Raw genomic sequence first — 21947 nt, 5'->3', positions numbered from 1 at the left:
CCGCTTGAATCCAGGTTGATTAGGTAAAATGGACCGACGTTTGAGTAACAGAATCCACAAAAGACGATCAGCCATTTTTCTCTCTTTCAGGGACCTTTACAAGCTTCCCCAGCCAAGTAAGTATTTCTTTTTAGTAAGAATGACGAGAGTTGCTAATTATTGTTCTGCAATTGTCATCTTTTTATGAGTAACTGAAGTAAAAACTGCATCAAGAGCTGAGAAAAAGTCTTATAAAAATCTGAAGTTGTTGAGCTATCGACGTTAGCTGATTCGGCTATTATTTGAGCCCCATTGCTCTAACCAATTAGAAGTGCTTAAAAGAAGGTTTACCTGCTAATCTTTCTAGAAACACCACGGAATGATCCACTTCTACTCCATCATGGATCGTGGAATGACCCGGTCCTGGCTTTTCGTATGACATGCCATGCCACGGACTGACAAACTTTTTCTTAATTCTCGCCTCTCCTCACATGGATCCAGATGGCTAATATGAGTCTCCACGTCCCGTCCGACGTCGGGCTAAAGGGGAGTCATGTACTGTGGCCCTACAAAGACAGCCGAGTCCCTCTTTACTCACACCTTTACATCCCCTCAAACTCATCCTCTCCGAACCTCTAACGAGTTCACCACGTAAACAGTCTGTGTGACAATGGGAGACTAAGCTACACTTATCAAAAAACAATGACCTCCTCCATCACCCCCGCGGCCTCCACCGCCAGCAAAAACAAGGACAAGCCCCAAGGCCCTCAAGACAACAACATCCTCTCCTCCCCCATCGCCCAAGATGACGATTCCACCAGCGAGAAAATGGTCGGCGAAGTGACCGAATTCGAGAAGCGCAAGATCATCGACGGAAAGGCAAAGTTCAGCCGCCTCGGCTGGAAGCGCCTCACCATTGTTCTCATCGTCCAGGCCATCGCGCTCGGCTCCCTCTCCATCCCTGGTGCTTTTGCAACACTGGGCATGGTCGCTGGCGTTATCTGCTCAATTGGTATTGGCCTCATTGCGATTTACACGTCGTATATTGTTGGCCAGGTCAAGGTTAGGTATCCGCATGTTGAGCACTATCCTGCCGCGGGAGGACTTATGTTTGGACGGTGGGGTGCTGAGGCTTTTGGTGTGATGGTCACGCTTCAGTTGTTGCTCCTCACAGCGTCGCATTGCTTGACAGGGACTATCGCCTTTGCTACTTTGACTGAGAGCAACGTCTGCAGTCTTGTCTGGGGTGTCATTTCTGCTGTCCTGCTGCTACTTCTTGCTGTGCCTCCTAGTTTTGCAGAGGTGGCTATTCTGGGCTATATCGACTTCGCATCGATCATCGCAGCTATTGGAGTCACTATCATCGCAACTGGTATTCGAGCTTCTGATGCGCCTGAACCGGCCAATTGGTCTGCCTGGCCCAAGCCTGATGTCACATTTGCTCAGGCCTTTATTGCGCTTTGCAACATCTTCTTCGCCTACAGCTTCTCCATCTCACAGTTCAGCTTCATGGATGAAATGCATACGCCTACCGACTATATGAAGGCTATTTGGACACTCGGCGGTATTGAAATTGTTATCTATACCCTCACCGGCGCTCTCATCTACTCCTTCGTTGGTGTCGATGTCAAGTCTCCAGCTCTGCTATCTGCAGGCCATACCGTTGCTAAGGTTGCCTTTGGCGTCGCCTTACCGGTTATCTTCATCAGTGGCTCGATTAACACGACTGTCGCCGTACGCTACATCCACGGTCGCATCTATGAGAATTCGATCGCCAAGTATATCAATACCCCCAAGGGCTGGATCTCTTGGCTTCTTCTCATCAGCATCTTCACCTGGGTTGGTTTTGTCATCGCAGAGGCTATTCCATTCTTCAGCGACTTGATTGCCATCACATCCAGTTTGCTGAACTCGGGCTTCACCCTGTACTGGCCTGCAGTGATGTGGTTCATGCTTCTGAGGGAAGGGAAGTGGTACAGCAAGAAGAACATTCTTTCAAGCGTTGTCAATGCCATCATCTTCATCATGGGCCTTGTCTTCTTGGTTGCCGGAACCTACTCAGCTGTTGTCGATATTGTAAGTCAACGCACCAAAACGTCTTATGTAACATGGACTAACTCTTGGTAGATCGATCAGTATGATCACGGAACTGTCAAGAACGCTTTCACCTGTGCTCCTCTTGGCTAAGAAGTCACAACCGTGGTGAGCGGTCGGACACAGACGGTGACGGGGTCGAGTCCAGTTACCGAACTTTGGGATATTACATGTCACACATATCTCCATATCCCACATAATACAGCACCAAAACACCATCGTAGGGGCCATGCGTAAACGTAGGCGTGACATGTACTTCGTATACAAGCATTCAGACTCTTCTTCCATGCTTGCTCAGAGCATAAAACAATAGTATGCTGTACGTGTACGATGTGATATGAGACCGAGACCATGGGGTCGTTTCTCATCGTGGTAGGCCCACTGCTTCACGTTGCATGGCCATTGTGGCATGAGGCATTGTTCCTCGTAGCGCAAAGATCGTAAAATATGGCACGATACTCACAAACTCGGAGGAGGTGGTCTTCCATTGTATAGCAGATAGTCATTGTGTATCTTAGCTAAAACACTATCTCAATAATCTCTCATATTATATGAAAGAATACATCTATTTGCTTTTCACAGCTTGGCCTGCTCAGCTCTCGTCAACTTCCTCAAAGGAGGACCACCTCGACTACCATCACCCTGCTTCACCATATCCTGCCCAGTTGGGGCTCGTAGCCTCCACTTATGCCTAAGCTCCTTGGGAGCCTTATTCTCAAAACAATCAACAACATACCGTCCGAGAACAGGAAGAAATTTGAAAGCACTACGTTATCGTCAGTATAACCTCACGTTAGATCTTGTAGAGTAACTCACTGTCCAGCACCACCCGTAGCGAGGAAAAGACCCTCGCGAACAGGATGGTGATCCACGATAAAGTCTCCCTCAGGCGTATCAGAGTACCAGCAAAGCCGTGTTCTCAACCACTCCCGATCCGCAACCTCAGGTACAAGATCTTGTAAACCCTCACGAAGAGCTTGCAGTGCATCTGCAGGTAAATAATTGGTTGTAGCGTTATTTCCGTCTCGTTTGGGAGATGATACCATTCGAGTTTGTCCGAGAGGATCTTTCACTTCAACTTCGGTAGCCCATCCATAGCCGTGGCGAGCAATCTTAAGAATATGTGTCTTTGGTGTAGGTGGGAAGACAAAAACTCCTGTGCTGAGATTGATGATGACGGGCATGTCTTTGAGTCTCTCTGCTTCATCGGGGGTGAGGCGGATGAAGCCGACTGGCTGCCCAGAGCCTGATGAGGCGTGGCTGATTGGGAGGAGTCTGTTTGACCACGCGCCAGTGGCTATAATGACTTGTGCGGCAGGGATAGTGTCACCTTCGGCGACGTTGACGCCGGTGACTTTCTTGTCGTTGTAGCGTAGAGATAAAGCCCTGCCTCTTGCACCTGTGATGAACGACACACCGGCAAGAGAGCACTCGGTAGCTAATTGTCGTATACTAGACTCTGCATCCGCCCAGCCACCAGTCTTGTTGAAGTACGCCTTCTTGCCATCAAGCCGAGACTGAACAGCAGGGAATTGTTTTCGAATATCGTGTGCATTCTCATACTCCTCCAGTGTTCCACCAAGAGTCTTGTTCGACTCCTTACTCTGCTCAACAAAGGAGTTTCCAGAAGCATCGGTAAGCATCACAAAGCCCGACTGGTGGTAGTGCTGTGAATATTGACCGGTCCAACCATCGAGGGCTTCAGTCGCCATCTTGCCATAGAAAGGATCAGCATACTCCACGCGAATCACACGTGAAATATCAACACTGCTTCCGTCTATCACAGGTGGTAGATATCGATCGAGCACTGTGACATGTTGATAACCTCTCTTCTTGAGTTCAAGGGCTGTTGAAAGGCCAAAGACACCAGCGCCCACGATGACGATGGGCTCGTTCTTTGATGCAGGCGTTCTAGAAGTCATGTTGAAGTCAAGAAAATAGATACTAGTAGTAAAACAAGTAATGGTCTGAAGAATGGAAAGAAAGAAACAACCAGCCCGTCTTATAGTAGACAAGCGACTTGTATAAGTTGATGTCTAAGACGGAAAATTGGTCTAAAACTCCGTGTCCAGAGGCATTGACCAATCGTGTTTCACCGTCTCTTCACCAACGGGCACGGAAAACTATCACCGACAATTCTCCGGTCAACGACTCACTAATAACGCTATCACTTGATCAACTCTCCAAATCATGAGATACGCCGAAGGGAAAAGCTCTGGAATTCGGTTTCTTTTTAATATGTAAAAAGCCAGTATTTCGGAGTCATGCGTTAACTTCTCCAACTTGAGTCACGTGCACTTTTTCCCTATGTTAATGGTGGGCACGGAGAATCCGTGTCTCGTCCTCTTCATCCCAACTACATATCGCATATACTTCCTCTGAATGCTTGTCCACCAGCCCCACTGTCGACTTCATAATGACAGGTAATCCTGAATCATCCGTCCGGCGTGCGTGCGAGAGCTGTCGGTGAGTCGCATGATGTATTTACAAGGGTATCTTCTAATCCGGGAACAGACGGAAGAAGACGAGGTGTACTGGGGAACGACCTGTGTGCTCTTTTTGTGAGAGGTTGAATCAGCCTTGTGAATATTTACCCAGGAATCGAGAGACTGTGAAGCGAAGGAGGAGGACTTCTAGAGCGTGAGTCATTACTTTGACTGAATGACTTGTCTTATGAGTGACCAGGAAACCGGGATCGAGGGATCGTGTTTCGAGTGTTGAGAATCGGGGTGATGAGATATATGATCTTATTCAGTGAGAAAGACCGAGATCTTACTGTTACTGCAATGGCTAACAGGTGTAAAGTCATCCTCAAGCTGCCTCATCGAGCAATGGCTCAGCCTTGACTCCAGACTCCCTGCCGAGGCACACAAACAGGTCGGGATCTTTCGTCGAAAGCGCTTCAAGACGGATGAACAGAGTGAGCATTAACGATGAAGTCTCATTATCTTGGTAAGCGCCGCTCTGTGCCGTATAATCTGCACATAAACTCACAAGCACCAGGCTTCCTTCAGCAACAGAGGCAAGACCATCGCCAGATTCACTTGACCATGCAGTAGAAGAGTACCGAAGGCGGCTATACTTCCAGCCGCTGCCTCTCTTCAATCCAGAAGGTCTGAGAGATCGAATTGAGAGATTTCCCATGTTTCTTCAATGGATCTTCTTAGCACTTGCGCTTTCAAATCTCCCTTATGATTCGAGCAGTGCAAAGGAAGCAGACTTAATCCACTCTCATACGAGATCAGCGCGTGATATGGTACTTGAACTTGCCATGCGAGGAACAGCCCAGTTGGAAATCTCACAAGCTCTATGTCTCCTTGCTCTGGGTGACATTCTCGGTACTGGTCCCAAATCCCTTTTTGAGGATATCGCTAACTCGCTTGCAGAAGGAAGACCAGCATTGGCTTTAATGACAATTGGAGCAGCCAGCAGGCTCGAACTCGTCCGCGGAGCAGGCTACTCAGAGTCTCCTCACAGCCCCCAAGGCGACGCCAGTCTCAGATGTTACTGGAGTGTTTTCATCCTCGAAAAGGGCTTCGCTCCTCGTTTCACCCTGCTCTCCCAAACGCACACCAAACCCGAATATCCTCGCAGCGCAAGAGAACCCTCACCGCCTGCATATTTAGGCGATGAAGAATATGCGCCGGATCTAGAAAGTATTCGCGATGACTTGAGGACAGACCCTGGAATTACATCACATGCTGTACGCGCTGTGTCGTTCTGTGGTGATGTTATTTCATACCTTCATGCGCTGCATATCGGAAAGGCTGATAACCCTGCTGATACGAATTCTAACTTTTACCAATTGACGAATACCCTGTATGATCTTGAGTCTAGACTCGGTCATATACATTTCGTTCGCAACGTGGGCTTTTCGGAACGAACACCAGAGGAATTCGAAAGACACCGTGAGTACTGGGCGCCATGGCTTCTCTTCCAAATCACAGCGCACGCGACACAAGGATTATTAAATCATCCATTCATCCATCTCGTTACCCTTCGAAGAGCGAATCGACCTTCTCAACCGAGACTGTTCCTCCAACAAACTGTCGATCAAGCTATGTTTCACTCAGCTTGGGTGGCGCGCTTAGTCCAAACATGTATAGATCGTGGATTAATGGTGTATGATCCATTAATAGGCGATTTAGTCGCTGCGACAGCGACAATACCGTGGCTTTTCCAGTATGCGAGGGATGCCAAAGTCTCAGAAACTTCAAAGGAGAATTACAGAAAATGCATCGAGTTTCTAGAGTCGATGCCTGATCCTTCACCGAGAAGTATACACAAGGTTCGTCAGAACACACCCAGCTGGGAAGCATGTGCTAACCTTGACAGCGAGAACTTTTACACCAATTACAAACAATGTCGAGTCAAGCCCAGGATAACAACATGATTAGTTTTCAGCCTTCCAAGATCTGGCAACTCATCGACTCTGATATCATGGACGCTGTAGCACCGCAGCCTACGGTTGATGGTACGCAGGGCGGTCAATCTGATGCTTCAAAGACAACCGTTAGTGTGCAAACGACTTTTGTTCACCCTGTTGGTGAAAGACGAACGGATCAACGACAGACTTCGCTGGGCGATTCGATGACTGCTGATATTTATGAAGGGTTGGAGCAGTATTCTCTTGATAGTATATTCTCGCAGCCTATGTTTATCGACCATGCATGGCTGCATGTATAAAGAATATTAGATAATTAAATGATAAAGGATCATCTATGCATCTCACTAGAACTGTCTTCTTTGGCCTATGATGCCCATCTCTGCACAAATTCATCCTTCTTCACACTCTTCGCCAACGCCTTCTTGGCAACAACACCATCCAACTTCTCCTTAACCTTGTCCACCTCTTGGCTTAACACATCAATTGACCCTTCAAACTCCGGATCAACCATTTTAATCTCCCCAAACGGACTCTCAGCCAATACACTATCGCGCAAAAGCTGAATCGCCAATCTAGCATCGTCCAACCTAGAAGTAACGCTCGTCTCAAAGCTATCCTGTGCATTGCGCACCACATCTGTAGTTTTGCCAGATCTTTCGGTGAACGCTTTGTTCAAAGCGGATACTTGGTCTTGGATGGAAGCTTCTTCTGCGTCTGGTAGTGAAAGCGCCAAGTCACGGAGAAGAGCTTCGATTGCAGGTTCGTCGAGAATGCCGGATGAGCGACGTCGGTTATTGTTGCCGCGACGGGCACCGTCTGTGTTGGCGCGCATACGAATTGGTGAGGGGTTCCGAATGGGAGATGCTGGCATAGCGGCTCTGATAGATTTCTTCTTTTCGGGGGATAGCGAGGCAGATACTTCTGCTTTGGCTGTGGCGATGATGGAAGATGCTGCTGCGTTGTTGGATTTGAGAGTTTCGACACGGTCGGTCAGGAGTGTTATTCTTTCTACGAGATAGTCGAGACACTCGTTGACCTAGACAGTATTAGCGACACGAAAAATATGGTGTTAGAATGCACGTACGTAAGAAACTGCTACAGCTGAGCGGTGTATGCTCTGTCCACTCTGGGCATTCATAGACTTCAACGCTGGTTCCAAATGCTGCTGTTCAGCAGACATTTGTGCAACAGGCAAGATCTCTGAGTACAGCGACTCGAGCTCTTCCTCGAGAGCTTTAACGTCTTCTTGAGTAGCAGCCTTGACATCTCCCGAGCGCTCCGCTGCAAGAATAGCCTCCAGATAGATTCTATCCAGTCTCGTCCTCAGAGTCTCAACAGTCGTCTTGATCAACCTGCACAAATTAGAACAGATCAATACAATGATAAGCGGAGGACTTACCTCATACAAGTCTCCCTCAATTTCTCGATCGTCTTCTCCTCCTCTGGATCCTGCTGATCAAGTTCCCACCCAAGCTTCTGCAAACTCGACAGTAACTTATCATCAGACTGAAACACCGTATCGACCGTCTTCTTAAGATTCGATCGCGAGTCTTTAGCAATCTGCTCCAGATCTGCAACACGATACTCCAAGCTCTGTGCCTCACCATCAACCTACACCAAATTAGCAACTTCATCTCAAACGGCCTTGGACTAGTCTGTGTTACCTCAAACACCAATTTCTTCAAGGCATGTTTCGTCTTATTAAGACGCGCTTCTTCAAGATCCCTCCTCTGACTCTCCGCCTCATCACGTTTCTTAACCAATCTCGCCAACGCATCACGCTGCTGCTTCAACGTCTCAGTCTGCTTCGATATCGTAGCAGTCGACCTATTCAGCTCTTCAATCGCCGCACGAATATCATCCTCATTCACCGCCTGCACCTCTCCCAAATCATGCAGATCCGCTAATCTGTCAACCTGCCCGCTCTTATCAAGCGCAGTATACCTATAAAACCCCCCTCATCAGCATAAACATAAACAGATACACAAAAGTAACGACTCACAGGGCCAGCTCATCACCCGTGAGGAGGTGATCGCTCGCGAGATGCAGATTCGCCCAGTCCACGAATGAAGCGTCTGATAGGGCGTGTTGCACGTCTTCCTTGGAGGCGGGGATGCCGTACGCGCGGGCTGCCTTTAGAAGCAGGGCTTCTGCGCGGTGCTTGGGGCTGAGATCCATTTTGGACCTGTGGAATAGCGAGGTGGCGTTTTTGAGGTAACAGTGATGGGGTGGTACAGCTAACGTTTTGTTTCCAGGGTTGATTGAGTAGCGGTGTTGATGATGACACAAGTCGTCCCTGGGGAAAGATGGAGATGTTGCTGAGTACGATGAATAGAGATTGGTGTTGCGGACGATACCTACTCAGTCAGACGGTGCACTGAGCCCCAAGTGGATTTGTCCACCCAAGCAAATAAATCCAGCTGAGAATAGAAAAACAAACAAGAATACGAGCAATTGGCTTTCAAATCAGTTCACTCAAACGTCAATGCCGTGCCGTGCCGTCGTGGTGATGCTCAAGATAACCTCATATTCAAACAAAACAAACGCCCAGACGTTAAATGTCGGCCCAAAGATCCCGGGCGGTCAAACAACCCCTGAGCCTCGCGCGGCACTTTTTTTTCCAGTGGACGTACACCTGAAGACCAGTGAAGGCGGGGCTAGCGTGCCACAGCATCTACAGCGCATCTTGCATGAGGCGAGCTTCCACGGACATTTTGATGCTCTTTACAAGAGGCGATTATTGGTGAAGAGAGAAATATCTTGACATAGCAACGGTTGTGCATGCATTCAGGTCGTTTAGTGCAGGGGAGATGTCCTGTTGATACACTACCATTGCAAGACACGACAGCATCACTATCTTCAGAATGGTTTGACAAGATACTTTTATGCAAGTCTCAGATATCAGCTTATACAAATAAAAAAATAGCTTAGCAAACACTTGAGATCCATCATACTCGTCATATGCATATCTCATACGTCCCCCGCTCGTCCGTTTGAACCTCTCGTCCCACGTCCCCCAGCATCGTCCTCCCTGTCGTGACCAAGAAATCGTCACCATCTGAGCAAATCTTCCAACCTCATACATCCAATGCTCATCTGTACATCAACCCCCCACGGGGAATAGAGTCATGTTCCAACCTATTTCTGGCCCTATCTATCATAAAGTTTTGTCAAACAACCCTCGTAGCGGGAAAAGAAATGATACAAGATCGAAGAGCACCTTTCAAACGAGACGGTCTGGCTTCAGGGTGCAGTCCCGTTCTTCCCGTTGAATGTGTCAAACTGACGCAAACAAAATATCATATGCAGCCAATCTGACATGGTCAGAGGTGGTCCAACTCCTTCAGACATGCTCGGTAACAGACCGATCTAGATTGGAGATATGTCGGGTCCCTACATCATCTTTCCAAAAAGAGCTGCACACGTCAACAGATAGAACGATAATATGTTTCAAACAGACCTGTAACTGTGAATATGTGGCCTTCAAATGCAGAATACGCTCTGCCAGTGCAAACCGCCGGCCGGCTTGGCCTTGTCACTGTCAACACTTCTGCCCCCAATTTACCCATTTTCCAATCCCTCTTTTCCTTTTTCAACAACATCTCGCTTGTCCCTCGAACCCTTTTTAAACAATTACCCTTCCGCAAGTCGCGAAAGGGGTGTATTGTATCTTCATGTGTAACGCCTCCAAAACCGCCGACCTTGTGCTTCTTCACCCTCACCAACCTGGCTGTGCTCATCACGTCGACGTTGCAAGTGCAGTTGCAGTTGCAGTTGCACCATGACTACTACCATTAGAAACAACGTTTCTGAAATCCTCCGCTGTCTCAGACCCTCAAATGAAGCTCGCAATCCGCTCCTCTCGAGGCCATCATGGATCAACTCCCCACAATCACTGTTTCAAGCAGCCCTAGACATGTCGCTATCAGATCTCTGGAGGACGCGATTCATCACCGTCGCCAGCAATGTGCTGGAGTTTGGCTGGGTCGTCGTCGTCTATCTCATGAGCGAGGTGATCATATGGGGTTTGAGTAGGGCGTTGGCTCCTGTGCATCTCGAGTTCTTCTCCTCTATTTTTGGAATGGTTCTGACATTTTGCTTCATGGCTGCGGCCTACCTGTGCTTCGCTGATGTTGATGGTGTGTATCGAAGGCACATCAAATCCAAGGTAAGTGAACATGATTCTCCATAACGGCAGCACTAACTTTCGTTTGAGGTCGACTTCATCAATGTTCATCTTGGCTTGGGCTTTCCAATTCCTCTCGTGATGCTCAACCAGAGCGACATTCTCAGCGGCCGCGATATCGGCTGCGTCATCGGCAACTTTGGTATGTTTCAGTGCCAAAACTCCTTGAAAACTTTTCTCATCGTCACTCCAGTAATCACCAACCTTGCTTCTTGGGCCATGATCTTTGCCCTCTCGCTTCTCGTTATGAGCTGTGTGGCTCGAATGACTGGTCAAGTGCCCGACGACGTTTGCCTTCCGCAGCCTATTACAGGAACTCCTCCCCGGATCGAAACCAGCTGGCTCTCCGACTCAACTCTGGATCAAGGACAACAGCGTATGTTTGGCCGTCGCGAAAAGGTAGCAAACCCGCCGAGAGCCGGGCCGGACGAAGCAACCTCAGCAACAGCCAGCCAACGATCATCCGTTGTTTCCAAGGACTCGGTTCCAGTGTCACAGCTGTGGCACTTTTGGATGTCTAACTTCCCACTGATCGCATCGTCTCTCGCCATCTTCGTGATTGGAGCACCAGTAGCTGCCGCCACCAACGATGACCGCGTCCTTGATGGTTGCGTTCTCTGGTTCGTCTGGGTGCTGACACTGCGACTCCAGCGGGCCCTCAAGGCCTCCCAAGTTTGCACCGACATGCCGAGGCTCAAGAACATGATGGTCACGCTTATGAATCCTGTCCTGTTCACGACCCTCTTCATGACGGCATATACCCGAGCCAAAGCGGGCGCATATGGCTACGGCAGTATAGACAAAGTACTGCGCGATTTCAGCGGAGGGACGCCCCTTTATGTCCTTTGGACCTCTGTGGCAACTGGAAAACCCCTTTCGGATGGACGAAGCCCATGGTTTGGCGCCGGTGACGCTGCACTTTCGGTCCTCGAATGCGGAATTCTGATATGGGGGTTTAAGCTATACGAATGCCAACGACAGCTCTTCAGTCTCGCCGGTTTCCTCACTATCATCCTGGCAACGGCAGCCGCAGCTGGAAACGTCTTCTTGTCAGTCCTGGGAGGGAAGCTTGTCGGTCTAAACGCACCCGTAGCGCTGGCATTCGCTGCACGAAGCACAACTTTGGCACTTGCCAAACCGGCCATGGAAGCACTTGGTGGAAATCTCGGTGCGAATGCTGCCCTCGTGGTAAGCAACGGAATCCTTGGTCAACTTTGCTACCCGTTTGTACTCGACAAACTAGGCGTCAGACGAGAAGACCGTTTCTCCCGTTCAAGCGTCAACATTTCCGACTCCGACGGCAGGGTCTCACGTCTGAGCCTGAAGCCTCTTCTGAGAACAGCTCAAAAGGATTTGCCAAGTGGCGATGATCCCTTTACAATCTCAGCAGGGATCACGGTTGGTATCAACGGCGCAGCCATGGGCGTGTCGTATCTGTACGAGACTAGAAGTCGCGCAGCTCCGTACGCTGCTCTTGCTATGACAGTATCCGGTGTCATGACGGTGGTTTTCACAACTGTCGAGCCTTTCAAAAGTGCTGTGTTGGGTTTGGCCAGCTGAAGAGAGACGGCCATAGAATCTCGGCAGGAAAGACGTTGTAACGTTCGTGACCTGGTGTTTAGAGTTATATACTTGCTAGGAAGACGGATAGAAAGACAAAGAGCAAGTCTGGTAGAAGCCAGTTGTGGCTGGGTACTGTAGATACTTAGACATGGAAGAATAATGTAGACCCTCAAGATTTAAAAGACTGCCACTCTCACTGAAGTTTGAAAATATGACGTCCAAGTCAACCACATATATATCACTTCAACAGATATCGACAAATGCGATCGGGAGGTATTGCGCGAAGACGTCAACGATACGCTCTGCTTTGTCAATTTACAAAATTTGTCAATTATATATACTTTTCAGTTTATTCCAGGCTGGGGAAAGTCAGTCAGTAATAAGCTCAAACCACAGACATTAGACTTACCGCTCAATCAAGTGAAGGCCACTAGCTGTCTCCACAATTCCGCTCATCTGGCCAGGCTGGAGGCCAAAGGAAGCATCTTCAAACTCCTTCTGCATGTCTCCCTTGCCAAAGTATCCGAGGTCGCCTCGCTTACGGGCAGAAGAGCAGTCGGATTCGGTGAGAGCGAGCTCACCAAGTGTGATACTACCAGACTTGATCTTTTGCTCGTGGTCCTGGATGATCTCAAGAGCCTCCTCCTTGGTGCGCGTGATCTCAGCCTGCAGCAATTGTGTTAGTCAGCGATCAATGCGACTGTCGGATATGGTGGTCGGGTATGCGCACCTCTCTCCAGCTGCTGGGTCGTCGGCTGTCGCGATGCTTGACTAGTAGATGAGCAGCGCGAATCTTGCCCTCGGGAACACCAGCGACGGCACCGGGACGAGAGCCGGCGCTGTGGTTAGTAGCCATATAATGCTTAAGTTTCTCGGTGTCGGTGCCGGAGGGAGGTTCCCATCGTGAGAGCTTCTCGGCAGAGTTGAAGTAGTAGGGGAGGTTCTTGGAGTTGGAGTGTCGGACCTCCCAGCCCGGAGGAAGACCAGTGTCAGCCTGTAGTGTAAATGTTAGACGAGGAATTGAGTCTGTGAGTTGATGGACGCAGCCAAGAGAGGGGGCGACGAGTGGTCTTGAAGGATCTGCGACGTTTGTCGAAGCTTGCTGTTGAGCTGCTTACCATGTTTATATCTGTTGTTGACTTTGATGAAGTGGGTCAGCGAAAGCAAAAATGAGTTGTATTCAGCCTCGTCGTTGGGGTATCGATCGTCAAAAAAGTCGTCGTTGAGGGAAGCAAAAGTTGCAGCTTGAGAGATGTGCTGCGAAGAGGAGTGATGAGATGGATGGGCTACCAGTTAAGGTATGGTAAGCTGGAGCTGATGGAGCTGGGTCCTCCCGTCGCTTCTCGACTCGACCTAACTGGAACAATGACGTGCCGTACTGTACAACAGAAGGAGCGACAGGCCCCCGCGGTTGCCATGCGGCGTTGCTGTGGTGGGCGGGGTTTGACGCGGGGTGGCCCTTCCTTCTTTCAGTGGGTGGGTGAGCTACCCGACGCTGTGATAGGCTTAAATGCTCGAAGCGTTGCAGCGACTCAACCTCTAACAAGCGCCTCAACACGCCCTTACCTCTCTTAACGAGGGATATATCCAACTCGGTTGGTAATAAACCATGCTTACTGGCTTTAGATCATGGGATCAGTCTTTAGTGCATGCTTAATCAAGGGGTTACTTGTCACCAGACGCTCGGCATCGTCGAGCTGTAGGCACATACATCTCCGGGACCCTCCTGAGCCAATAATCTCTGAAGATGCATACAGTTGATAGAAATAGCAATTCGGGCTGCACTCGCAAGTTTTGACAAGAGTGAAGATGGAGTATCAACGGTGGAGTTCGGGGGTTTCGTCTTTCGGAACCTTTCAACTGTACCAGCTTCTCCGCCATCCCTCCCACACACTACCAGCACCAAAGGGAAAATGCGGAGGTGCACTTCCATCCATTCGGAACAACCTGCAAATCTGTCAGTTGTCACTGGCCCTAGACCTGGTTCGGATAGTTGAATGTAGAATAACACGGAGATGCCAGCTGGTAAATCAATAGTCTACAGGTTAAGTGGCTAGCTCAGCGTCTATAATCATCTTCACGCGAAAACTACGATGGAAGACTCGGTAAAATTACTCGCGAATAAATCTTAGGCAAGACAATTCGTCTTTGTTCTTTGTTAATACTAGAACTTGGGGTTTGATGTGTAAAAGAAGGGAAGCAGGCGTTGCGAAGGCTGTTATCAAAACCAGACCAGAACACCACTTGCCATAAGCTGGAGGTACCCAAGTGCCACATTTCAAACCATCGGTATGTAACTTCAGTCTGCGAGCGATAGAGAATGTGCATGGCTGTGAGAGAGCAGGTCCAAAAAACGAATAATTGATTTGAGCCTCTTGATTAGAAGCATGCATCCAATCTCATCGTACAATCAGCTAAAAGATTCGGGCCAGAGCAGATTGTGGGGCATGTCACCATGCTGCCACTTCAACAGAGACGTAAAGCCTTCCTATAATGCATGCAGAACAGATATAGAGGTAGCATTGGCATTCAGAACAAGCGATTATCCTCGAGAACCTTCAATTCACGTCTCGTTGACACCTCACAGTCGAAGACGATGTGCAATTGAAACCCCGCTGTTGAGCATTTGATCACTTTGTGGAATCATCCTTCGAACATGTTTGACTAGGGTCGCCAACTCTGTAAGCAATGGCTAAGTCACTCCAAAGCTCTCAAATCACTTCCAATATGCTTTATCTATGCATGTTGGTGGTTGCCTTCAGAGCAAATGGTATGACCTAAGTTGGAAGGCGAAGGCGTACTACTACGCGTGGGTTTGCAAGTGTGGTTTGTTTGCTGACTGCAAAGACATTGGCGACCTGAGTGAGTTGGCCAACGCGATCAGATTGCGAATAGTTCACGCAAGGCAATAACGTATCTTCTGTTTCATGATCCACCCCGTCCTGAGGTTCACACGAATCGCTAAATCGCCGACCTTCCAAGCGTCAGATCGGACAATTCACTCTAGGCCTAGGAACAACTCCCTACCTATTCACCTGCATATTCTCTCTCGGCCAATTACGAATTCCATGGTCTACGTACTCTCTACACGTGTACGTCTCTGCGGCCTTTTTCGTGTTGATCGTGTCTCAAGTTCCGCTTTGGTACGATCGTGATGGTCTCGTGGACCTCATGTAGCCCTCCATGTGCCACTTATTGATCACTTGTCAACGCCTTATCCAGTTAATGCTGTTTGAAGTGGCAGAAAACCATGTTCCTGCGTCTTGTTTCGAGTTCCTAATTCGAGAGATGTCTTTTTTACGCATATTTCTAACATGCACGTCACTCTAGTATACTCCTCGTTGTGACGGAGGTTACATTGTGCCTGATTAACGCACCAGTGATGATGTGAACATACGGAGACCAGCCTCGTTCTGCCGGACAAACCTCCGTAGCTGTTCAGCTGGAATAGATAGCATCATCCAATAAGAGCTCTTTTCAAAGGATTCACAGCGACGTCGTTTTATGCACGCGTAGGTATCAAGTATTTCTGGCTGCCTCATGATTAGATGACTCTAAGGCATCACCGCCTCATATAGGTAGAGTTGAAGCTCAAGACGTGAGTCACCGCAAATAACCAACCCCTGTCGATGAATGAATTGTCCCCAGTGTTTTGCCTTGCCACTCGCAGCATAAGACCGTGAAATAGAGATAACGAGTCAGCAATAACAAGGCGCGGCAGAGGGACATAACTTTCGTCTCGTTTGTAGACGGCCCACGTGTGACAGTCCACACGAGGCCACTGAAGGATAACGCGCTGAATCACCCACTGTTTATGCTGTGCCTTGGTTTGTTCAAGTCACTTGCTGCTTATGCATTCCGTACAAAACTCGACCGACCCCAACACTGAAGCCTTGTTCTTCTCTTCTCTTCCTCTGTAATTTTGCTATCATCTGTGTTCACGAATCTACGGACTTTGAACAGCGCCTGTCAATTACAAGCCTGCATAATCACCAATTTCTCAGCCGTAAAGCCTCTGAATTTGTGGCTGGCTGCCAACCGTCTATTATAAACCCAACACAGCCCAAGCCCAAGCTCAAGGCACCAAACCCAAAAAACCCAACACAAGCAACCAAATTCAAGGACTTGCACAGAAAAGTGGGACAAGAAGACAGCGGAAGCCAGAAGCCCCTCCACTCCCACTTGAACTATTTTCCAGCCCTGTCGCCTTTCATCCATCATTTCTCCCCTTCTTTCTTCTTCAACAACAGCACGACCTCTATTCTAGAGCGACAATCGCCATCTCTCATTCACAGCCTGAACTATCTATTCGATATTTCAGGTTTCAGATTTGTTTTTGCTTCTTGCATCTTCATAAGCAACCAAGCATTCTCTTCAAATTGAACCACCCATACAACCACCACCCGACCGACCAAATGGCTACCCCCCAATCCACCACCTCTTACGAGGGCGCCGAAGGCGACAAGAAGCTCGAGCAGATCACCTTCCGATTCTGTTCCGAATGCTCCAACATGCTTTATCCCAAGGAGGACGAAGATGCTCACAAGCTTCAGTTTACCTGCCGAACTTGCCAGTACACCGAGGACGCCAAGTCTACCTGTGTCTTCCGCAACGTCCTCAACACCTCGGCCGGTGAGACCGCCGGTGTCACCCAGGATGTTGGCTCCGATCCAACGGTTAGTCATCTTCCACCTGTTCTCTGTTACGGCTGTGGCGGAGTCATCTTGTGCACCTCTTGCGGCCAGCCCGATTGCCAAATGGTCGTCTCCAACGAGAAAGTCAGTCAGCCCATCACGGGCATGTGCCAGTTCACCTTGCCATGGGAGGATCCTTTCGCCGACTACGATGAGGAGATGATGGATGAGGACTACGATGACATAAGGACCGAGTCTGATGACTTCCTCTCCGACGCCAGCGAAGAATTCCTCGAAGAGATCTCCATGTGCTGTGATTCGTCCATGAAATGTGAATCATGAGCATCTCCAACAAACATCCTGTATCACGACAATTATGTAACTGACGACACGACACGACTGGCACGACTATATTATTCTATCCTGGGCTGACTGGCACATGCTCTGGGCTTCTGGCATCATTATCCGGCGACGAGCAGTTGGCGGCCGACCGGTCACATGACAAAGTATAAGTTGGAAACAGCAGTTGGAGCACTGGGTGTCTCGCGTCTTCTTTGGAACCCGCTTGCCATCGCTTAAAGACTGCTGGCTGACTTTATTTCTTTTTTTGCGCGCTGCAGCTCCCGCGATCTACAAAGACCTGCCCTAGTTGCCAGCACACCGAAGCTGTGTTTTTCCAGTCTCAGCAGCGAAGCGCTGAAACCGGCATGGTAAGTTGAACTCTCTCACACGCACGTTTCAGAGGCCAGCTCACTAACGCCACGGTAGAAACTCTTCTACGTCTGCTGCGAGTGTGGTCACATTTTCACTTAAGCGAAACCTTGTATCGATACCCGGGCACCGAATCATCGACGTCCAAGTTGTGGAGGATACTCGCATCATCATTTGAATTCGCAAGGCGTTTTTAGAGAGGGTTGTGGCATGGTTATGCCACCGGCGCCAGGTTATAAGGAGGGAAATGCAAATTGTATTCTATCAATGATCCTGTATAAGACTGCTTTGAGCAGCGAATAAGATTTTGGAGGAGGGCCACATAAATGTACCAAGCTTTCCTCAGTTCTTTCGTCGTTTAGGATTGAGGGTTAAGTTTCTAACCACCTTCCGTAGGAGGGGTAAATTATCAAGATGCATCTGCAGTTTTTTAATCATGCAAAATAAGTTCCGTGACATTACATGTTCCAAGTTATGCAACCACAGTGATTTTTAGTTTTGAGAGCTGAAAGGTGTCTGTATTTTCGTATCAACGCCTCGCAAATGCCAAATGTAGTAATATTCGTAATTGTACAGTATTCCACTCGTACACGGCTGTATGCAGCCAATCCATTCCCTCTGATCTATTCTGTCTTTTGTAAATAACTACCCATCCACCTAAACTCCTTGTCAATTCTTTATGCCTGCATAGGCGCCATTGACAGAATCTTGCTCCACTTCTTGCGCTTCAGCTCGGCGCCAACAGCACCGTTGATACGTGATCCCACGGGATCTCCAGCCTTGTTCAGCAGCACACAAGCATTGTCGTCGAACTTGACGACTGAGCCGTCTCGGCGTTGTGTAGGGTATCGGGTTCGGACGACGACGGCGTGACGGATATCACCTCGCTTGACCTTGTTGGCGGCAGAGATACCGGCCATACCACCGGAGGAGCTACCACGCTGCTCCTGAACGACGACGACAACACGGTCACCTGAGGTGTGTTAGTCACATGTTGCATCATTTCGAGGGGCTCGACTGAGGTGTTCGTAGGGGTGTATCGTACCGATTCGGGCATGTCGTTTTTGGCCGACGACCAAGACGCATTCGACAAGGGCAGCGCCCGAGTTGTCGATGCAGTTAAGCATTGTCTACTATAGTCAGTAAGGGGTCAACGAGGTGAGTAGAGCTGAGGTACCTTTAATTGAATCATCTTGGCTGTGTTCCGCGCGCGGAGGTTCAATGCTCAACTCTCACCACGGTCTAACTCGGGATATCATCAATCGTCCAACCTGTCGTTGAATTTTTGGACTAATATCACGTGCTCACAGCCACAGTTGAAGCCACACTTGCTCCAGCGGAACCCAATAGATCTCAGCTGGGGTAAAGAAATCTGGAGATATCGTGTCGTCTTATCATGAAACTGTATCTCTATGACTGGCCCTTGAGAGGATAATACAAAAATAACATCTCTTTGATGCTCATCTCTACTGCACCTCACTCCCCAACAAAAGACCCTTTGATCATCGTACCATGGCTTGATACCTAACTCGACAACTTGAGCTGATTTAATGTTTGAGAGTGATTTCCTAGGCCTACACAGCCCCACCCGTCGCCTGGCCAATGCCCCAAACCGGCCTTGATCCAGGGAAGAGGAACAAAGCAAGCCCCCCCTAACCTCGAAAGCACCCGAGCGAGCTACAACCATGTCATTCCACCTTGAACATCACTTCCCTCCTTCAAGCCCGATTCCTTGAAAGGCACCCGCACCACGATCTTTTACTCACCCAAGTCTCAGCCTCGTCTGTCTTTGTTCCATCGATTAACGCTCCTTATTTAGAGAGACGGAACCTATGACGTTGCGGCACTGAGTTAGCTGAATTCGAACATAAAACGCTTGACTTTGGCTTTTATCTTGTTAACTCCTGCGCATTGCTCTGCAAGATTGGAAAGGCTTCAATTGTGGCATCGTTTGGCAAGGCTCTCATACACTGAGCCAAGGATCGACATCTCCGCTCTTTTCTCGCTCGGACTTTTACAGCTGGTTACGAGGGACACGTACGCTCTTTTATTCCTTGGGCGACAGCTTTACACAGCAGACTGGCATCAGAGTGAATTCGCGTTAGGCAAAATGCCTCCATCACAGAAAGCGGCTGCCAAAAAGCCGCGCATGACGTTGGCACAAGTGTCAGCATATGATGACATTCTCACTGACGCCCTGGTCGATCATGTGAGTGGTTTACGGCTGAGCATCGCTCATGAGGCAATGCGACTCTAACACAGGCAGGTCTTTTACTGGACAACGGTCCCCAAAAACCGCACATCATATCATCCATCAAGAGGCGTGAGGGAGGAGGAGATCGCTAAGATCTTGCAAGAGGAGGTGGTTCTCAAGAAGGACTTGGAAAGTGCTGAGAAGCGATTGCTGGCAACAAACGGGCTAAAACGGTTTCACAATGGATTGAAGACCGACAATGAAAAGGAGAATTTCCGACGGCATCTCAGACGTTATGTTCAAATTTACCTTCCGGATTGTCCGTGGGAGGTCAGCTCGACAAACCGATACACAATTGTTACTCACGAGGCTGCCGTAACAGCCAGACGACCTATCCGACGTAACGAGGCCATTAAATATTTATCCGGTGTTCAAGTCATCATCACGCCAGAGGAGGAAAAGGCCATCTCATCTCAGAAGAAGGACTTTAGCATTGTTGTTAGCTCACGAAGCAAGTGCACCAGCCTGTTTATGGGACCTGCCCGCTTTGCCAACCACGATTGCGATGCGAACGCCAAACTTATGAGGACAAGCCACGCAGGAATCGAGATTGTCGCAACAAGGCCGATTGAAGCGGGAGAGGAGATTACGGTCACTTACGGAGATAACTATTTCGGCGAGAACAACTGCGAGTGTTTGTGCAGGACATGCGAGGATCTTTTACGGAATGCTTGGGAACCAGAAGATGGCACAGTGCCAGTGAAAACTAGTATTGAGCAGGAAAAGTCAGAAGGTTACTCGTTACGGCGACGGCGAAGAGATGACAGTATCTCCGGCTCTTCACGGACACCATCAGTCACTCCCGATATGCGACCACGGATTACAAAAGCGACTTCAAGAGGATCAAAGCTAGCTCGCGATTCATCATCTGCCAGGTCTCCACCCGCCGAGCAAACCAATAATCGAAAGCGACAGCATGATAGTCTGGCAACACCGCCCAAGACTCCAGCGAAGCGACAAAAGATTTCGGCTGAGAAGACTGTAATTATTATTGACGATTCGTCGCGCAGTACATCTGTCACTGCCAGTGAAACTTCAAGTGGCGTTGTCGAGACAGATGTCACTTCGCCAGAGAAGGAGACTCCAGAGCCTCTAGGACATACTCCATTGAAAGGGAATGCGAACAAGGGTAGTCAACAGACAGAGGGAGCACCAGTTTCGCCGCAGAGCAGTCAAGGTTCACGATCACCGCAGCAAGCGGCTGAAATAACGAGAGAGAGAACCCGTCGAAGTGGCCTTGAGAGTATGACTATCCAGGCCATTCTAAACGCTCCTCTGGAGACTGAGGTTGAAAGTGAACCTGAACCGGAAAAGCTCAAGGAAGCAACTGTGGTACCTCCACCAACCGAGCCTATTGCAACCAGTATTGAAACTGTCGAAGACAGTCAAGTGGCTGATGAGGATCAGCCAAAACGAAAGAAATATCAACGTCGTGTCTATAAGGAAGATACGCCTCCATCTAGAGTGCGGGTGCCGGGAGATTACCTCCTTACACCGTTACTTTTATCAGAACCTGAGATGGCCTGGATCCAGTGTACCATCTGTGACGGTTACTTTGTACAACAGAACGCATATTTTACACGAGCTTCATGTCCTCGATGCGAACGGCACTCGAAGCTTTACGGGTACATCTGGCCCAAGACGGACAAGGCCGGACCGCATGACAAAGAAGAGAGAATTCTGGATCACCGCACCATCCATAGATTCTTGGATCCCGATGATGAGCGAAAAGTGAGATGTCGCAAGAGTTTTGGAAATCTCAAGACAGACACAGAAGAAACGGAAGAGCTCGAGCGGGGCCGGAAGCGACACAGCACATCAGGCTTAATGGGGCGAACGGGTCCATCAACAGAACAAGACTCAGGCCATCGAAGAAGCGGAAGGCTTCGTCGAGTGAACAGTAGGTTCCTCGACCCATGATGAACATACGTGGAGAACTGTTGGACATAATTCGGACCGAGCATGTTTTTTTTTGAGGCGAGCGGGATTTATAATTGTATATTTTATTTTAACGGCATTGCTAGACCAAGAGGCCTAGTTTAGATAACTGACCCACCATCTGGACAACGTTATTTATTATAAATGTTTCAATGCATCGAAAGAACCAATGTTCATCGCCCGTCGCCGATGTGAAGATTC

The 21947-nt window shown here is 48.9% G+C and overlaps 9 protein-coding genes across 13 annotated transcripts; 5 read left to right on the top strand and 4 right to left on the bottom strand.

Annotated features, from left to right (window-relative positions):
- Positions 1–360: 360 nt before the first annotated feature.
- On the top strand, positions 361–2681 carry FOIG_05347 (uncharacterized protein). Its single transcript, XM_031203915.1, has 2 exons — positions 361–2055; positions 2107–2681. The coding sequence occupies exons 1-2, from the start codon at positions 682–684 to the stop codon at positions 2164–2166; spliced, it is 1434 nt and encodes a 477-aa protein (XP_031065744.1). The 5' UTR covers positions 361–681; the 3' UTR covers positions 2167–2681.
- FOIG_05346 (uncharacterized protein) lies at positions 2532–4079 on the bottom strand. The gene is made up of 2 exons (XM_031203914.1): positions 2890–4079; positions 2532–2839 (listed from the first exon to the last, which is right to left on the bottom strand). The coding sequence occupies exons 1-2, from the start codon at positions 3993–3995 to the stop codon at positions 2650–2652; spliced, it is 1296 nt and encodes a 431-aa protein (XP_031065743.1). The 5' UTR covers positions 3996–4079; the 3' UTR covers positions 2532–2649.
- Positions 4080–4230: 151 nt separating this feature from the next.
- FOIG_05345 (uncharacterized protein) lies at positions 4231–7499 on the top strand. Of its 3 annotated transcripts, none has more exons than XM_031203911.1 (7): positions 4231–4539; positions 4588–4713; positions 4759–4827; positions 4879–5025; positions 5077–5411; positions 5460–6361; positions 6409–7499. In XM_031203911.1, exons 1-7 carry the CDS (start codon positions 4490–4492, stop codon positions 6757–6759), a joined length of 1980 nt encoding a protein of 659 aa, XP_031065740.1. In that variant the 5' UTR covers positions 4231–4489; the 3' UTR covers positions 6760–7499. The 3 variants fall into 3 exon arrangements, with proteins under 3 accessions (XP_031065740.1, XP_031065742.1, XP_031065741.1); XM_031203912.1 differs by having other exon boundaries at positions 4278–4539; positions 4774–4827; positions 6409–6815; XM_031203913.1 differs by having other exon boundaries at positions 4588–4827; positions 6409–6815.
- On the bottom strand, positions 6668–8983 carry FOIG_05344 (uncharacterized protein). The gene is made up of 5 exons (XM_031203910.1): positions 8463–8983; positions 8125–8404; positions 7860–8071; positions 7545–7812; positions 6668–7496 (listed from the first exon to the last, which is right to left on the bottom strand). Exons 1-5 carry the CDS (start codon positions 8636–8638, stop codon positions 6825–6827), a joined length of 1608 nt encoding a protein of 535 aa, XP_031065739.1. The 5' UTR covers positions 8639–8983; the 3' UTR covers positions 6668–6824.
- A 1258-nt stretch (positions 8984–10241) lies between these two features.
- On the top strand, positions 10242–12206 carry FOIG_05343 (uncharacterized protein; the record flags this gene model as incomplete). Its single annotated transcript, XM_031203909.1, has 3 exons — positions 10242–10628; positions 10677–10788; positions 10840–12206. 3 exons carry the CDS (start codon positions 10242–10244, stop codon positions 12204–12206), a joined length of 1866 nt encoding a protein of 621 aa, XP_031065738.1.
- Positions 11776–13623, bottom strand: FOIG_05342 (peptidyl-prolyl cis-trans isomerase ssp-1). The gene is made up of 4 exons (XM_031203908.1): positions 13328–13623; positions 12940–13203; positions 12619–12875; positions 11776–12568 (listed from the first exon to the last, which is right to left on the bottom strand). The coding sequence occupies exons 1-4, from the start codon at positions 13328–13330 to the stop codon at positions 12559–12561; spliced, it is 534 nt and encodes a 177-aa protein (XP_031065737.1). The 5' UTR covers positions 13331–13623; the 3' UTR covers positions 11776–12558.
- A 2299-nt stretch (positions 13624–15922) lies between these two features.
- On the top strand, positions 15923–18010 carry FOIG_05341 (DNA-directed RNA polymerase II subunit RPB9). 3 transcript variants are annotated; one of them, XM_031203906.1, is made up of 3 exons: positions 15923–16885; positions 17464–17553; positions 17612–18010. In XM_031203906.1, exons 1-3 carry the CDS (start codon positions 16625–16627, stop codon positions 17654–17656), a joined length of 396 nt encoding a protein of 131 aa, XP_031065735.1. In that variant the 5' UTR covers positions 15923–16624; the 3' UTR covers positions 17657–18010. The 3 variants fall into 3 exon arrangements, with proteins under 3 accessions (XP_031065735.1, XP_031065736.1, XP_031065734.1); XM_031203907.1 differs by having other exon boundaries at positions 17464–18010; XM_031203905.1 differs by having other exon boundaries at positions 15923–17553.
- FOIG_05340 (50S ribosomal protein L14) lies at positions 17993–19089 on the bottom strand. Its single transcript, XM_031203904.1, has 3 exons — positions 18732–19089; positions 18600–18684; positions 17993–18527 (listed from the first exon to the last, which is right to left on the bottom strand). The coding sequence occupies exons 1-3, from the start codon at positions 18744–18746 to the stop codon at positions 18232–18234; spliced, it is 396 nt and encodes a 131-aa protein (XP_031065733.1). The 5' UTR covers positions 18747–19089; the 3' UTR covers positions 17993–18231.
- Positions 19090–19211: 122 nt separating this feature from the next.
- FOIG_05339 (histone-lysine N-methyltransferase SET9) lies at positions 19212–21916 on the top strand. The gene is made up of 2 exons (XM_031203903.1): positions 19212–19763; positions 19821–21916. The coding sequence occupies exons 1-2, from the start codon at positions 19665–19667 to the stop codon at positions 21726–21728; spliced, it is 2007 nt and encodes a 668-aa protein (XP_031065732.1). The 5' UTR covers positions 19212–19664; the 3' UTR covers positions 21729–21916.
- The last annotated feature ends 31 nt before the right edge of the window (positions 21917–21947 follow it).

This window comes from Fusarium odoratissimum (genome assembly GCF_000260195.1).
Source record: "Fusarium odoratissimum NRRL 54006 unplaced genomic scaffold supercont1.7, whole genome shotgun sequence".
Taxonomy (NCBI): Eukaryota; Fungi; Ascomycota; class Sordariomycetes; order Hypocreales; family Nectriaceae; genus Fusarium; species Fusarium odoratissimum.
Note: the sequence above shows the minus strand (reverse complement) of the source record. Positions and strands in the feature narration are given on the sequence as shown.

Bases quoted from the DNA above. Each gene is read 5' to 3' on its own strand.
- FOIG_05347 (XM_031203915.1), top strand. From the start codon at position 682: ATGACCTCCTCCATCACCCCCGCGGCCTCCACCGCCAGCAAAAACAAG. The intron at 2,056-2,106 runs GTAAGTCAACGC...AACTCTTGGTAG, and splicing joins ACTCAGCTGTTGTCGATATT to ATCGATCAGTATGATCACGG.
- FOIG_05346 (XM_031203914.1), bottom strand. From the start codon at position 3,995: ATGACTTCTAGAACGCCTGCATCAAAGAACGAGCCCATCGTCATCGTG. The intron at 2,840-2,889 runs GTGAGTTACTCT...ACGATAACGTAG, and splicing joins GCTACGGGTGGTGCTGGACA to TGCTTTCAAATTTCTTCCTG.
- FOIG_05345 (XM_031203911.1), top strand. From the start codon at position 4,490: ATGACAGGTAATCCTGAATCATCCGTCCGGCGTGCGTGCGAGAGCTGT. The intron at 4,540-4,587 runs GTGAGTCGCATG...ATCCGGGAACAG, and splicing joins CGTGCGTGCGAGAGCTGTCG to ACGGAAGAAGACGAGGTGTA. The intron at 4,714-4,758 runs GTGAGTCATTAC...ATGAGTGACCAG, and splicing joins AGGAGGAGGACTTCTAGAGC to GAAACCGGGATCGAGGGATC.
- FOIG_05344 (XM_031203910.1), bottom strand. From the start codon at position 8,638: ATGGATCTCAGCCCCAAGCACCGCGCAGAAGCCCTGCTTCTAAAGGCA. The intron at 8,072-8,124 runs GTAACACAGACT...AATTTGGTGTAG, and splicing joins TGAAGAAATTGGTGTTTGAG to GTTGATGGTGAGGCACAGAG. The intron at 7,497-7,544 runs GTACGTGCATTC...AATACTGTCTAG, and splicing joins CAGCTGTAGCAGTTTCTTAC to GTCAACGAGTGTCTCGACTA.
- FOIG_05342 (XM_031203908.1), bottom strand. The intron at 12,876-12,939 runs GTGCGCATACCC...CAATTGCTGCAG, and splicing joins GACCCAGCAGCTGGAGAGAG to GCTGAGATCACGCGCACCAA.
- FOIG_05341 (XM_031203905.1), top strand. From the start codon at position 16,625: ATGGCTACCCCCCAATCCACCACCTCTTACGAGGGCGCCGAAGGCGAC.
- FOIG_05340 (XM_031203904.1), bottom strand. The intron at 18,528-18,599 runs GTACGATACACC...AACACACCTCAG, and splicing joins AAAACGACATGCCCGAATCG to GTGACCGTGTTGTCGTCGTC.
- FOIG_05339 (XM_031203903.1), top strand. From the start codon at position 19,665: ATGCCTCCATCACAGAAAGCGGCTGCCAAAAAGCCGCGCATGACGTTG. The intron at 19,764-19,820 runs GTGAGTGGTTTA...TAACACAGGCAG, and splicing joins CTGACGCCCTGGTCGATCAT to GTCTTTTACTGGACAACGGT.